Source organism: Phocoena sinus, chromosome 8 (assembly GCF_008692025.1).
Source record: "Phocoena sinus isolate mPhoSin1 chromosome 8, mPhoSin1.pri, whole genome shotgun sequence".
NCBI lineage: Eukaryota > Metazoa > Chordata > Mammalia > Artiodactyla > Phocoenidae > Phocoena > Phocoena sinus.
In genome coordinates, this window is record NC_045770.1 from 601,841 (window position 1) to 618,745 (window position 16,905).

General features: G+C 46.7%; 1 protein-coding gene across 3 annotated transcripts in view; it reads right to left on the minus strand.

Annotated features, from left to right (window-relative positions):
• The window catches only part of JAM3 (junctional adhesion molecule 3), a 61,739-nt gene extending 45,436 nt beyond the window's left edge, over nucleotides 1-16,303 (minus strand). For 2 of the 3 annotated variants that reach the window (XM_032640381.1, XM_032640380.1), the window contains exon 1: nucleotides 16,205-16,260. In XM_032640381.1, the coding sequence (XP_032496272.1) occupies nucleotides 16,205-16,253 (49 nt within the window). In that variant the 5' untranslated portion in view covers nucleotides 16,254-16,260. Of the gene's footprint in view, nucleotides 1-16,204 lie in introns of all 3 variants that reach the window. The other variant, XM_032640379.1, reaches the window with a different exon arrangement.
• Between the last annotated feature and the right edge of the window lie 602 nt (nucleotides 16,304-16,905).

Sequence of the window (16,905 nt, forward strand, 5' to 3'; positions counted from 1 at the left end):
AGAGCCCGTGAGCTACAACTACTGAGCCTGAGTGCCACAACTACTGAAGCCCGCGTGCCTAGAGCCTGTGCTCCACAACAAGAGAAGCCACTGCAATGAGAAGCCCACGCACTGCAGCGAAAGAGTAGCCCCTGCTCGCTGCAACTAGAGAAAGACCACGTGCAGCAACGAAGACCCAATGCAGCCAAAAGAATAAATAAAATTTTTAAGAAAGCAAACTATATAAAATAAACAACAAGGTCCTACTGTATAGCACGGGGAATTATACTCAATGTTTTGTAATAACCTGTAAGGGAAAAAATATCTGAAAAAAAATATAACTGAATCACTGTGCTATATACCTGAAACTAACACAACATTGTAAAACAACTATAATCCAATTTAAAAAAATTACATGGCACATATACATGCACCTTAAATGTATTTGATTTTCATTTCTCAAAAATAAATAATTTGCAAAATGAAATGGAAAAAGCAAACTGGAGCTTTGAAAAAACTGTGTTGTTCTCATTCCAGATAAATAATAAAGCAGGAATCTCTGTGTTCTTTTTAGATAATTTGTCTCAGCAGACAAGTGTTTCATTTTTTCGTTTCTGTAGATCCATAAATTAACAGGATACCCACATGCCCAATCTCCCACTGTTACAACTCAGGCCCAGCGTATTCCCTGAGCCAAGCAACTCGGCTATCCGGGTCCAGCCTCTCCTCCCTCCTCCCCAGCCTCCTTATCACATGAAGGCGAGGGCGGTTTCAGAACCAAGGAAGACAGCAGGTCTCTAGAAACAGAAAATAGCTTGTACGTGACAAGCAGCCCTCTCATGTGGCAACATTTAACACAGGAAAGCAATTTAAAATGAGCTGTACACTCGGGAACAGGAATGACATGCGGGTTCCAAGTCAAAACTACAGCCATACACTAAACAAGAATGCAGGGTGTGTGTGTACATGACATGAATTACAGACGTCCACACAGATACACGGCTGCGCGCCACCTCTCACACACGCACGCGCACCGACGTCCTCAGGAGCATGCCTGCGTGCCAAGCACCGGCCCCTGTAGGCTCTGGGCTCTCACAGTCCTCCGGGCAGCCCCGTGAGGCAGCACTGTGATGACCGCCCCCCAAACAGAGAGGAGGACCCGCGCAGAGGGTCAGCGCGGCCCCACACGTGCACTCTCGCCCGGGCTGCTGTCCTGCCGCGTGCAGTTCCACGCATGCTGCCGCCAAGGAGTACCAGCTCGCCGCCTGCTGGGACACACAAACGAAGAGCGGGACCGCAAGGTGGTCTCAGAGCTAACGGGAGCCTGATGACAGGTTTTTTCATCCTGCTACCTCCCACCCCCACCCCGTTCAGCGTACAGCTTCCTGAGGGATCTTTCTCGTCATCTGGGCCTGAAAAGCACTGGGCTTCCCCTGCATGGCGCCCCCTCGTCATCAGGAAAGGCTGTGTGGGTGGACCCTGGGCCCTGGGCCCTGGGCCCTGGGGTGGGGCTGGTGCAGGGGCAGTGGGGGAGCAGCCATGCCTCCGGAAACGCAGGGCCTTGCAATTAAGTCCCGGAAACTCGTCTGGATCAGAAAAGTGGTCATTCCACGGAAGGTCCAGAGAAAGGCACTAAAAAGGGGGACAGGGGGTCACCTCAAAGCCCTCTCCTAATGGAAGCAGAAGCTTGGGGAGAGTTCACCCGGCCGGTTGCACCATGTTTCACCGCGTGCACCGGACCCCCCACCACGTAGAGGGCGGGGGTGAGGAAAAGAACATCTAGACCAGGAGCGGCCTCGGCGCCCTCCAGGCTGGTGCTGCTGTAACCGGCCCCCCAGCCCAGAGCAGACGCTGCAGGAGGTCGGAGGAGGGGGCCAGCGCTGGCTCTTCAGAAGACCATAAAAATCAGGCCTGAAAACACAAGAGAAGGCAGTGCTATTGGTCTAATTCACAGCCAGTCGTCAGCTGAGGGCCCTGCCGGTGCCCTGGGGTGATGGATGCAGCGGAAGGCTTCCCACCTGTGACAGGTGACACCGACCCACCGCACAGGGAACTCGGCCTGGGAGCCTTTCGGCTCAGGGACCACTGGTTCTGGCTTTACATGCCTGGGAAAAGCAGATCTTGCCCTGGAAAAAACAGTTCGCACCTTTCCTGGCTCATTAAAGCTAATTTTGCAAATTCCGAATATCTCACGTGAACCTTCTAATGGGTTTTATCCGGCTTTGGTTACTGTGCTTTTTGTAAGAACTAGCTTCCTTCACTAACAGACCTCTTTCCAACGGAAGACTTTTGTTAGCTTGGAAGCGCTGAGCCTTCCTCTCCGAAGGTGAACTTTCTGGCTCTCTCCTTAGACAACAGCCGTCTACGCCGCCGTCTACACCGCAGCCTCCACGTGCGTTCGCAGGCAGGCAGAGGCCCACAGGGCGTGGGAGAAGCGGCCAGCGCTGTCTCCTCCCCGGGCGGGGAGGGGCACAGCCTTGGCCACACCTCATCGTGATGGCCTGTGCATACAGCAGTCACTCAATAAATACGGACTGGACCCAGGGGGTGGGGATGGGGGACCCTGAGGTTTGGGGAATGAAGTGGCGAAGCTCAAGGGGGATGTTTCCCGTGCACCCTACAAAGTGGACAGGTTTGTCACGGACGGGAAATGACTGGAAAAGATGAAACCGTGCTCACAACTGAGGAAGCATGAAATGTTCACGAACTCAAGGGCTAGAGCCCTTAATAAAGGCAAGAACTCAGTATCCATCTTACGGCACCAAGAAGGGCACAGATCTGGAAGAGGAAAACTAAGAATAGGTTTTAAATTTAAAAACCTGAAGATCACACCTTAAAATGACTTTCCATGATTTGGGAGATTTTTAAAGTGGCATCTTGTAATAGAAAAAGAAAGCAAGAAAACGTAAACCTGAAGTAAACATTCTCTGGTCAGAAATATAACAAATATTATTTCAAGTAAAATACAGTTTTAAATTGTTCTTAATTCTTTGTAGTTTGGATTCTGCGTTCCTGACAATGCTTCCTTCTCTGCTAGCAGAAAAAAACCTGTAGAGCTGACTCACGGCCACAAGTCAGCCTTCTCCCTGCTCAAGGCCAGCCCAGGCCAGGAGGTGTCTCTGCAAGACACTGAGCTTGTCACTGATGCCCGAAAGAGACCCCAGCAGCGTGAGTTGAGAATGTCATTAATCTAAGGTGAAGGTGTTGCTAAGGACCCTGTTCCCACACACGAGGCAGGGAGCAGGTGACCAGCCAGGACTCCGTCCAACGTGCAAAAACGCCCTGAAACGCAGAGCAGCAACTGCAGGTAGTTTTTAGGAGGTATTTCCACTCTGTGTTAAGGTAGGGGAAACTGGGAAGTGGGTGTAGCTCCACACTCCCACTCAGGCGGGAGTCATGACCCAAGCTGGGCACTGCGCGTCTCTGGGCCTCTCACAGCAGAGGGTTTCCACTGCAGAGACCCTGCCACCCGGGTCACCCGGAATCACCTGGAGTCGTCTCTGGGTGTCATAGCTGGGGGTGCTAGTAGTGGCACTGAGAGGCCAGGGGTGTTGCTAAACATCCACAACACACAGGGCAGCGCCCCCATAACAAAGGATTAACCCGCCCAAAATGTCAACAGCGCCAAGCTTGAGAAACCCTGTCTCACAGTCTCTTTTCGGCTCCAAAATTCTATAACCTACATGTCTGTTGAGTTGAGGGGTAAATACTACTTCTTTGGGTATAAAGCTAACAAAGAGGATTGGAGGACTCGCTGAGACCAAGTGTAAACCAGGGTGAACTCAGGCCTCCTGTAACCAGACAGGTGGTGAGAAATCAGGCCTGTAAGACGTTTCCCTCCTCCACAGACGTCCGACACCAGTATCCCTCGTAGGAAGAGGGAATGGCTTTAAGTATCTTATCTCACGGGTCTGGAACGAGGCGGATTGCAGGACTCGGCTCTTCAGCTGACGCCCTGAACTGAGCAGGGACGTAACCCAGGAGAGCTGGGAGGCCAGACTCCATGCCTAATGCATGCGCTGTTTTAGCACTTTTTGGAAACTACACGCCCCTTGGGTCTAAACAGAGGCAGTGACTTGCTGAGTTCCTGAGGGCTTTCTTTCATTCTCTCCCCTACTTTCTCTGGACACGCCCGCAGCTGAGGGCGCCCACCTTCACGTGGCACCCTGGTTCCAGGACACGGGATTCCTGTGGATACTGAGGCCTCTATACTCACGTGACATCTTCTTGTCCTGAACTCATCCATTCTTCATAGCTATTTATCTAAAAAGATGCTTATTTTTAATGTAAACACACTGATTTATATTGGCAGCTCCTCTACTTAAAGATATGCTGGAATTTCCACTGAAACTTTTTATTATTCAAAGTTTGCTAGTGCAGGCCTGAAAATGTCCCCAAGCAAAAGAGGTCTAATCTTTTCTACAAATATCACTGAACCACTTTTTAAATCCAAGAATGTCAGATAATTTCTTCTTTACTCTTGAAACTTAAAACTGGATTTTTGTTTTTCTAAGAAAAAATCAGGACACCAATATGTACTTTAGATGAAATGTCTTTCCTACACAGAAAAACTAAATGTAAAAACTTGCTATCTCATCAAAATAAGGCATCAGGGAAGCTTTAATAGGAGAAAGTTCCTCTAAATTCGGTTTGTAACCTAAACAATCAGAGAACTATATATAAAATAGATAACTCATAAGGACCTGCTGTATAGCACAGGGAGCTCTACTCAATACTGTGCAATGGCCTGTATGAGAAAAGAATCTAAAAAAGAACGGATATATGTGTACGTATAACTGATTCACTTTGCTGTACAGCAGAAACTAACACAACATTGTTAATCAACCATACTCCAATAAAAATTAAAAAAAAAAAAAAGAACCAGAGGACTAACAAAATCCTAGAACCCAAGGGGAATAAAGCCAAGAATGACACTGTTTACATCCGCATAGCATTTTATAATGTACAGGACCACTTTCACGTACAGTCTCACTTGATGTACCTAAGAGTCCTGTAAAGTGAGTATTTATCTATAGATAAAGAGAAGAGGGCTCGGATATATTAGGAGACAATTACAGCCTCAAAACTTGAAAGTATCAGAGGCCAAGGTAGAAACCAGGTCTTCTGACTCGAAATTATTTAAAATAACAATTAAGAAACATACAAATTAGGCCCTGGTTTCTCATCTGTCCAGGTTGTAATTTGTTTGAATAGAAATACGTGTCGGCCCCCGTCTAAAATGGCTAGTGAACGCCCTGCCCCTTTCCCAAACCACAACTAAGAACAGACACTCACCTCCCTGTGCTGGGCCAGTGCAAGGCCACGAAGGCAGCAGAGGGGAAGAAGAGAACAGTCTTACCTGATTATAGCTAAGGCGTCTACGTTCTGCAAATCTGAGGACACTGCTAGGATGAAACCTGGGGCCTTGGAAGGGGCCTCCTTGTAATGGAGGAGTCCAAAAGCCTACACTTGATAAGGTTCATTTTCCACTTGCCTCTGAGTAATTGAGGATTAAATGAATCGTAGTAAAGTAGTAATAGGAGTATTAGCAGCAGCGTCAACAGTTAGTAGTGACAGTAAATCTCTAAAACCCAGCACTGAGAGCGTATTATACCAGGCCCTCTGCTAAGCACTTAATTATGTAATTAATTTTAATTTTACTATATCGATCAGTGTAATTTTTGTTAGCACTCATATAGATAACTTTGACAGGAACACTATATATAGTCACTGGCTTGCAAAACAATCCTACAAAGTTATACGTTTTTCTGCTTTTTTATAGGTAAGGAGGTTGACCTGGACAAGTCCTACAGTGGAGCTGAGATTCAAACCTTGGTGTAGCTTACGTTCTTCCTGACGGACAGGAATTCAGAAAGGAAGAGATCGCTACAGGCTAGAGACCTAAAAAAGCCTTTACAGAGAGGTGTGTTGAGCTGGATACCAGGGAGTGAGTGGAACTGAACAGAAAGAGGGTGATCTGCGCTGGGGTAGATGGGCCGTGACAATAAAACAAATGGCGACACACAAGGACGATTCAGGAGACAGTGATGGAACACCTCTACAGAGCCCAAGCCCATGCTCCAAATTGCGTGATTTCCCTGAGTGAATACACTCTTAGGGTCAATTTTCTCTTTATGACATAGCCATTATCTTGTAAAAGAAAAGGAAAAGGCTACGTTTCTCTAGAACCCAACTCCTCTATGGAGAGGGCTGGTGTGGATGCCAAAGTGCCTCGTCTCCGCCACCCGAAGCCCAAACCCAGCGATTCTCCCGTGAAGGCAGCGCCTCTGCTGGAGCCCAGGACTTGTACAGCCCAGTCCTGCGGGGCAGGGCAGGAGAGCCAAGACAGGACCCCAGACTGGAGTCTCTGAGCGCCAGTTAAAGAGTCTTCCTCCAAGTTTTGTGAGAAGTAGCTTCAAAACTGGGAGCTGAGGGCTTCCCTGGTGGCGTAGTGGTTGAGAGCCCGCCTGCCGATGCAGGGGACGCGGGTTCGTGCCCCGGTCCGGGAAGATCCCACATGCCGCGGAGCGGCTGGGCCCGTGAGCCATGGCCGCTGAGCCTGCGCATCCGGAGCCTGTGCTCCGCAACGGGAGAGGCCACGACAGTGAGAGGTCCGCGTACCGCAAAAAAGAAAAGAAAAGAAAAGAAAAGAAAAAACTGGGAGCTGAAAGGCGCTGCTCGCACAAGGACAGAAACACCAAAGTCCTAACACGTTTTACTCTGCACATAGAAAACGTACCTGCCGAGAACAGCACAGAAAGCAAATGTGTTAGTGGAAGAGGGAACAAAACACGAAAACGCACTCGTCCCAGAGAAAGTCACCAGCCTGAGGATGCCCAGGGGAAGCAGCCCTCTGTGCTGCAAACCACATGTAGCGGGCAGGGGAGGAGGGTCAGCCACGGGGCCACGGGAGGGTATTTGTTCTGGCTTCAGCAAGGGCCAGATCCCTCATCCAACGTCACGAGACGTCCTTTAGGCCTGTTCTCTCATCACCATTGCCTAGGGTAGAGACAGACAGACACAGACACGGACACCGAGGGAGATGGAAACGCAGCTCCAGCAAGGGTTTCTCTGTTTTTCCTGGGGCTTCACCCTGCACACCTCCTGGAGCTGTGCTGACACGACAGAGCACTGCAGAATCGCAGAATTAAGCATCTCTGAAGCCACGTGCATACTTTGTTTTCCATTTAACTCAAAGTCTTCCCTCTGACCTACCCACAGAGTGAGCTAAACTGGAAATGTACGGAAATTACGACCAGATGCTTCACACGACAGTCACCATCCATAACACAGCCTCCCAGAAGTCAGGCTGGGACGGAGTTAAGGGAAAGAAGAAGTAACAGAATAATAAAAGAACACACTTGTATACCAGTCCTGAGCTCTGCATGCAGTCAGCATCTACTTCAGAAGACACACACTCCAGGGACCCTGGGCCCTCAAGGAGGCCTCTCAACCTGAGGTCACAAATGATCTTTTGGGGGTTGTAACCCCCAAAATGGTATATAAAATTTCCACATATGTACATGAAAGTACTATTTGGAAAAAAGGGCCATAACTTCCATCATCTACACGGTGTTCCTGACATAAACTACTCCACAGATGAAGGTCTGAAACAGGACCTGGTGAATTAAAGACACAAACATTTGTTCTTACTGAACCACTGCTCTAGAGGTTCACGGCTAACGTTCTCTACCGGCAGTGGACTTAAAAGCGAGACCAAATACGGTCAGAGTGAAAACTCCATATCTGACACTAGATATCAAACAACAGATTACCAACCCAACCAAATAGTGGTCTATTTTTTTCTTCCTGGTAAACAAACACAGGAACTCTTAAAACACTAGATCCAGTAAGTAAGGTTGTAGCAGATTAAAAAACAAAACAAACACAAAACCTGAGCTTCTGGAAGATGTAATTTCCTAACCTCTTGGAGTAGAAGAGGGCTTCAGACCAAGGTTACCCGGCTCTAAAAACTTCCAAACTTTCAGAAGAGGAAGACATTTCTATGAACTGGGCTTTCAAAACCTTCAAATGAATTTTCAATGAACAAATAAAGTAATTCAACGAATCAGTTAAAAATTCTCTTGTATTCCCATAAAACCACTTCTTTGGATCTGAAATTCACACTGAGTTATCTAACAGGGGAAAGAAATGTGAATGTATTGGTGGTAGGGGAAGAGGAATGCTGCTTAAATTACTTTCAAGCGACTTGGATTAAAACCAATATTATTTCCCCAAGGTCCCCAAATGAATCACATGCAAAGCTGGGAAGTGGGTCCAGAGTTCCTGACACCCACGTGCGCTCCCTCCTCCACCCAGAAAAGGATCTGAGAGGCAGCGGACAGCGGAGCCTGGGATGGGTGGTCCCTCTCACCTCACCCTGTAGGCATCTGAATCTGAACACCTGGAGAGCTCTTCACCTGTCCTGTTACCAGCAGAGTGGGGAGCTGCTGTCCCAGACACCTGTATAGTGTGGGACAGCAGTAATTCTCCAAATTTTAAGTTGCTGCGTTTCAAATGATCAATGCTCATTACTCTTCAGATAAATCCACCCAAGGATGGGGATAACGGCTGTGCAGTTGGGTATATATATGTCTTTATAACAGGACAGCCCCATCCTGACAGCAGTGATGCTTAGCAAGACTCATTCAACCCCTTCCCCCAACCCTATCAGACCTTCGTGGGTGTATATGTGCTCTGAAAAAGCAGAGCCAATATTTTAATTTCATTTTATACTTGAAAAATGAAAACAAAAGCATTACCTTCAGAATATAAACTTTTAAAGGAAGGTGTGTGACCCTTAAGTTATATAGAAGGGGGCCTACGTTAGGTAAAGCCGAGGTTCTTGTTTCCAGCTCCAGCTGTGGGTTAGCTTCTCCAAAAGGCCTCGGCACTCCAACTTTGGAGAGCCCACGCAAACAAACTGCAGTTTTTACTGCACCTCTGGGCTCTCGAGAAGGGGGCGATCTTTCACGCAGCAAGTAAAATAGCTGTAGGCTGAACCCAGAAAATAATAGGATGGGTGGGGCGTGACCCTGAGGGTCATTAGGGAGACTGCGCCAATGGGCCAGCAGGAAGGCAGAGCTGAGCCTGAGACTTCCAAACACTGCCAGGCCCTGAAAGCCATCCCAGATGACCATGTCTCTCACACAAAGCGTCCCCAGATCTGCACAGATTGCGATCAACCAAACGTCATTTACGAGTAAAGAAAAACAAGTCACTGCAAGTAAGACTCATAAGAAACAACAAACATTAGATTTAGACCCCCAAGAACGTCAGATATTTGAAGTCTCACATGCAGAATATAAAACAGCTGTGCGTGAAATGTTTAAAAATAAAAAAGTAAGGGCTTCCCTGGTGGCGCAGTGGAGAACCCACCTGCCAATGCAGGGGACATGGGTTCGAGCCCTGGTCCAGGGAGATCCCTCATGCCGTGGAACAACTAAGCCCGTGCACCGCAACTACTGAGCCTGTGCTCTAGAGCCTGTGAGCCTCAACTACTGAAGCCTGGACGCCTAGAGCCCATGCTCCACAAGAGAAGCACCGCAATGAGAAGCCTGTGCACCACAACGAAGAGTAGCCCCCGCTCGCCACAACCAGAGAAAGCCTGTGCGAAGCAAAGAAGACCCAACGCAGCCAAAAATAAATAAATAAATGATAAAATTTATTTTTAAAAAAATAAAATTAAAAAGGAGTGAAAATGAGCAGGCAAAAGAAACCAGATTATAAAAAGAATCACGTAAACTTTTACAAATGAATATAATGGGTTAAAAAAAAAACTTCATACATTGGTTAAATAACAGATTAGACATGGCTGGCAAAAGAAACAATTGTAAAACAAAACTAAATAAATAACCCAGAACAGCACAAAGAAAGAAGAACATGAAATTACAACAGAAAGGTTGACAGTCTTGGAAGATGGAAGACTGAATCTATCTAATCAGAGTTCCAAAAGGAAAGAGTTACGAAAATAGAAGCTGGGCAGTATTTGAACTCACACTACCTGAGAATTCTCCAGAAAGGTATAAAGTCACAGATACACAAAGTATAACAAACTAACAAGTAGAATAATTAAAAAGAAATGCACCCTAGACACACATAGTAACATTTCAGAACGCCAAAGAGAAGACAAGATCTTTAAAGTGGCTGGAGAAAGACAGGCTGATGATGTGACTGCAGGTTTCACAACAGGAACGATGGAAACCAGAAAGCATCCGTGTAATGGAGCCCAGGCTCCAAGTCAAAATAACTGTCAACCTAAAATTACATACCCAGTAAATCTATACTTCAAGAACAAGATGAAAATAAAGATATTTTCGGATATAAAGAAAAATGAATTCAACATCAAGAGACCTACCCTAAAGGGAGTGACTGTGAACTATTCTAGAAGCTTCCGAACTGACCTACCCTCTCCCGCCATCTTGAATATAATATCAGTCCAACACATGTAAAATCATTTGATCAGATCACTTCCTGCTTCAAACTGCCACATGAATTTCTAGAACCTACATAATAAGGTCCATGACCATCTATCTGGCTCCTCAACTTACCAGCTGTGACCTGGGCCAGGTAACTAACCTGCCTGAGCCTCAGGTTCAGCACCTGCAATGTGAGCCCTATAGGGACTGGCCGCTGACATGGGCTAAGACCCCCTAACGTAGCGCTCTCCGCAGTGCCTGGCAGCTGTTATTAGTTATCATTACGATAACTCATTGGTCCCAAAATACAACAGATGCATTCCCAACGCCACAGTATTTCCTCCACTTCACCGGCCCCTAACACGTCCATTCCCCAAAAATCTGCACTAAGTCAACCAAATTACTGCCCAAAGTCCAGCTGCTTCTTGAAATTTTCCTCTACCAGGCCAGCCCAAAGTAAGTGCTCTCACTTCTGAACACGTAAAACATTTACCCAAAGTGCTACTCTGTTCATTAACTACCTAAACTGTGTGATGTTTCTGGTCTGGGGAAGCGCTTATCTCAGCTGTCCCTGTTCTGCCTGTGGAAAGCTCTACTGCCATGAAAACGGAGATTTTTGCCTGATAATGATGGATTGGCTGATTGAGCTCCAGAGCCCTGATAGAGACACTTTAGAGGAAAAACATGGCACCAAATTGAAAAAAAAAAAGAAAAAAGGAAAGAAAAGCCAGTTGTCTTAGGATGTGCTGCATTCCTTGTAATCCTCCAGACAGCTGTACTTCATTCTAAAGACGTCAAATATTTTCCTTAGAGAAAGACATCCCACGAGGAAGTCCTGGTGGGCAGGAAGAAGTGATAAGGGAACTTCAGCTGTCAGCTTACTTCAGGAAACATCTTTCAGAGCCTGTTTCCCAAGGAAGTCAATTTGGCCTGGTATTTGTATCACCCAAGGCAAAGAAAACAGTCCCCCAGGAGCTGCCCGGCTGGCACGAACGAGGGGTCCAGTAAACACGGGCTGATGCCGAAAAGGCAGAGCAAAGCAGCTACTCAGATGATTCCGTTTGTTTGTTCAAAAAAGGAAGAGGCAGGTACTCTCATCAACCCTCCTTCAGTTTTCCAGCTAAGCACTCGCTGAGGATGCCACAGCTGGTTGCCCAACCCAAGAGCCAGGAACAGCAAATCTCTCAAATGGGTCACAAAGAATACGTGATCAAACCCAACTCCAAGGCTGCCCGTCCTTCTTGCACTGCAGCTGACATTAATTCAGGAGCTAGAAAAAGCCACAATCACATGCTATCACTTTTAACTAAGTTTTCCCACTTTAAAAGAAAATCTTTACTAAGTGTCAAATTTAAAATTCCACTATTTTGTCTAGGAGGCCCCCAAAATGCAATTGTTTTCATTATATTAAAAAAATCCTTATCAAAGAAAACTTGGGGGAAAAAAACCCAAAAGAATCAGTCAGAAGAACAAGAGAAAAGTAGAAAACAATCAGCCGTAAGACCTGGTGGTCCAGTGGTTAGGACTCTGCGCTTCCACTGCAGGGGGCACAGGTTCGATCCCTGTTCGGGGAACTAAGATCCCACATGCTGCACAGCACAGCCAAAGTATATAAATAATAATTTTTTTTAAAATCAGCCATAAGACCTGCTACTCAAAGACAGCACCTATCAACATTTTGGTTCACTATCTTCCAGATGTTTTTCCTCTAAGGAAAAGCTGTTTTGTGTAATTGGAATCCTATGGTGTATGACTGTGTTACTTAAATGACTCCACAAGCATTTCCCCATGTTTTTCTTCTTCATAGCCTCATATAACTACATAGAGTAGATGATGGAAAGAAGATGTTGAAAGTAAACCAGGCCGAGAAATGCCATTCTCGTTCTTCCACAAAAACTCCTGTTTTTACTGTAGTAAAAACCAAGAATTTCCAAAAGTTTCTGGGGTCACTGGAGATAAGATACATAAAAAAGTGCTTGGACGCATAGGAAGTGTTTAAGAAATGTTAACTGACTTTCAAGTGACAAAGGCAATATTTACTATAGTCCCTGGAAAGATACAAAAGAAATTAAATTCAGCCTCTGTTCCCAATGAATTTTTAATAACACTGAGAAGATAAAATGCATTTACACCCAACAACTAAAGCCCAACATAATTTGGCATGCAATAATCCTGGCTCTTCAAGGGCTTGGGATGCCTTATTCCTTTCTGCACCCCTAGCATGAAGGACATATTACAGATACTCAGTAAATGTCTGTTGTACTGAACAGAACTACAAACTACAAGCTACGCTTCAGAGACAGTAAAGATCACTGTGAGCTGAAGTTGGGCAAAGCGGACAACGTGAACATGGAAGAACTTGATTTGAGCAATATTTTGCAGAAAGAAAGCTGAACCATAGAAGCCTTGGGATGCTGTGAAAATGAAAGATGGCATAAGAAAAAAATGTTTGTGTAGTCCTAATCTATTAACGAGTTAGATGTTTCTACACAAACAGCTTTGAAACCTCAGCTGTACATATTAACTACTCATGGGAAAAATAATATATATAACACATAGTAGATATTACTTAAAAACAAAGAAGACACACCACCAACACAAAGTACTACAGCATTCCTAGACATCAGAAACAAGGGCTAATTCTCAGGAAGCTTTGTGTGTGCCATGACATGTGGGAAAAGGCAGAAAATTAAGGCCTTAGATCTCCATATAGAGAACCACAGTGGATACTGTCCTTACTAAACTAGGTGTAAAAGAATGTGCTTACCAAAACTTTCTTTCAGGAACCCTTTCGACTCCACTGAAGCTATCTGCATGTACTGTGAGCATCCAGGGGGCAAACACAGGAGATGTGAAATCGGCTTCAGCCCTAACAGCATCACATTCACCACCTGATTATACACTTGTCTTAAAGAGAATCCAGTGTCATGACTAGGGTATCACTTAGCAGACTCCATACATCCTGACTTCATCCGCACACAAATTTTCCTTTGTTTTACTCCACTTGTGCTTGTGAAAAAATGCAAAGAATTTATGGAGAAGGAATTTGCTAAGATTACATCGCTAACAGCTGCTGGCTGGATTGTACTAAATCCACAGCCTCTTCAGTCACATTATATGGCCATCTCAAAAAGTGGGCTATTAATACAAATCTGGTTTCTTTCAAAAGAACTGATTTAAGCCTACCCCGCCAGGCTGCCTTAAGAGCAAGTTTCCCAGAGCTTGGGGTTGGGTGTGTGAACACTGTCTGTAGGTACCGCTGCAATTACTTGTGATTAAGAATCTCTAATAGCTGCCCATTCAGTCTCCCCAGCCTGAAGCACTCAGAACAAATGCCTTCAACAGGCCCTTCAGGAATGAACAGCTGATCTGAAGCGGTGCCTGCTTCAGGGCAGGTGGTCCTTGTTTTTCTGAACACACACGTGCACATGCATGTCTGATAACGCTTATATCAGTCAGATATAATTAATTCAAAAGACTGAAAACAACACAAAATAGGTCATTTAAAAATGTTTCAGAGGTCCAAACATATGCAAATGGAAAATTTACAACTTTTTTCAAAAATGTCCTGGAAATTATGATTTTCAGATTTTGCTAAACTTTCACACACAAATTGTCTTACCCCAAGAATACACAAACTGTAACTGTTTTAACTCTAAATGAAGCACTTCTCTAGGACATCAAAAGATTTGGAAACCCAACAATAATTACCACATAATCATTCAAAAAAGACGTGTGGTATATAACATTTGCAAAGATGAATTGCACCTGTCACCAATTCAACAAAAGAATACTTTATCTACAAACCACGCAGCGCTGAACATTTAAAAATCTGGTTAAAATGATCCATAACAAGAACTCCATGTCAAACAGAATAGTACAAGTAACCAAAAAAATGGATTAACACAAATGGTTGATTTCCACATCTGAAACACATGGGATGTCACCCTGAGCAAGTTACTGAATCTCTCCGTACTTGTTTCTTAGTCCACAAAATGGGCAAAATGATACTAACAACCTTTTAGAGTTATCAATATTAAATTAATACATATTAAATTTTTATAACAGAGCCTGGCAAAGGGTAGGTAATAAAGAATGTTTGTATTATATCAGGAACCAGATTTTTTTTTAAATGCGAACACGCGTAAATAATAGCAATTGAAAAGTGTAATCATGAAAATAAAAGAGACACAGCTGTGATGCCCTATGACCAAATACAATTTTCAAGATATTACTGTATATTTAGAGCATAAGCAAATAACAGAAAAGAGCTCCCTACTAAAAATGATAGCTACATCCCTTCAAAGTGTATTAATACATCCTACCACCTCTATTCTTTGTCATTAGTGCTATTTTGCAAAACTGTGATTATTCCTCCTGTGTTCTACAGGTGAATACCAGTCCTTAGCGTTAAGAAAGGCACACAAGTAGCCCCTCCGGGATACCAAAATAAGAAGTTAATGGGGACTTTCCTGGCGGTCCAGTGGTTAAAAAAAAAATTAAATTAAAAAGAAATTTTTAAAAAATAAGTTAAGGGGATGTGAAGGCCTTAGCATCCACTAGTTTTACTAACAAACCACCAACCTGAAACTCATTCCTGAACTAAACTGCCAAATGTTTCTGCGATAAAAACTGCAAACTCTCATGTGAACAGATCTTCTCAATAGGGAGTTGTTCCAGTCTGTGAATAGGACACTGTCAGTGTGACCAACAAAGCCGGGAGGGGACATTCCTGACACCCCTGTCCCCTGGCTAGCCTTTGATCATTCATCTCTGCCAACCACACGTTTGTGGAAACCACTTTCAAGCACAGCATAGGGACAACATCTACTCCCTGAACTTCGCCCTCATCACAGAGTCCTGCTCCCCGGCTTCTGCCCGGACCCTCACTGTTCACGCCACCCCCGAGGACCACCCCCCAATGAGCCTCCAACACAGAAGCCTTTGTTTTCCTAATACGCCGCCCACCCCACCCCCAAACAGTCACTTGGGGCTTCGCTGTGTATACTCTGGCAAACATCACGGGATGCCGATGGCAACTAAGCAGACCACAGACCGACCCGAGAACGGGGAGGAACTGCTGATGCCCCAGGCGAGGCTGGCGCGGCGCTCGGGACCCCGGGTCTGAGTGTCCCTTACTCCTGGGGGCAGACTTCGGGCTCAGTGCTCTCTCTGGACTCTGCTCTGAGGACTACGTGGGACCGCGGTCTCGAGCGCCTACCGCGCGCCCACGGCCCCCAGCTTGCGGTCTCGCCGTCCGGCTGCCCGGGGCCTCCAGCCGGGGGTTGGGGGTGTTGGGGGGGGTGTTGGGGGTGGGCGGGGGGGAGGAAGGACAGACCAACGCCCCGTCCGAGCCGCCCCCGGGCCACTCCAGGGCGGGCTGCAGGGCTGGGCGCCGGCGGGACAAAGGGGACCGGGAACGGGTCGGCTTTGTTCGAGGAGTGATGGAGCGCAGGGCCACGAGCCCCGGGCCGGACCCCGCACCCCGGGACGCCCTGCACCCAGACCCCCAGACCGCCAGGATTCCCTACCTCTGGGACCCCCGACGCCCGCACCTCTTCCCCGGCCCGCAACCCCTACCCCGACCCGGGGCCCGCACCTCTGGGGCCCCCGCACCTTCGGGGCCGCTCCCCGCCCCTCCCGGACCCCCACATCCCTGACCCCGTACATGGCCGGACCCCCGCATCCCCGGGATTCCCCTCCCTGAACCCAGGACCCCCCGCACCGCCCACTCCCGGGTCCCCGCGCCCGCCCCCCACTCCGCCCGGACCCCTCCGGCCGCGCCCGGCGGAGGCCCGCGGACTCACCCCGCAGGAGCAGCAGCAGGGCGAGCGCGGGCCGCCGCCTCAGCGCCATGTCGAGAGCAGCTGAGGGGCCGAGGGCCCGCTCCCGGCGCAGGCGCCCTGCCCGCGGCCCTGCGCCCGCCCCGGTCACCATAGCGACCACGGCGGCGCGCCGTCGCCATGGTGCACTGGAAGCCCGAGACGAGTCTGGTTGCTATGGAGGCAGGGATGCTCTGGACCGGGATCCCGGGGTCTGTTTCAAAGAATTTGGTGGAAGGAGGTGAAGGAGCGCGTTCAAGAGTGGGCGGGGTTAATTTCCACATCTATAAAATGAATCCGTCACTACAGATCCGGGAAGGAACGCTCCATTAAAATTTGAGAAATGAAGTGCTTCTTATTTTACAAATAAGGATGGAGCCCAGTTCCTGTGGAAGCATTATTGCCTGCGCCTCTTTTGGGGCCCAGACTGTAAATGTGATGAGAGGGGAAAGCGCTGAAATCTGTATAAAACATAAGCAAGACGTGCATTATACAGTACATAAAAGTGATGTATTTCTAAAATAAACATAATCCTTCGTTTCTGTTTTAGATCAAAAGCATGATGGTATACCAAATAGTTTGTTATGCAGAAAAGCAAGATAATTCTTTGCTCTGATTTCTGAATATTGGGAAATGTTAAGGTTAGGGAGGAAAAATGGAACAGAATCTTTTGAGGACCAACATAC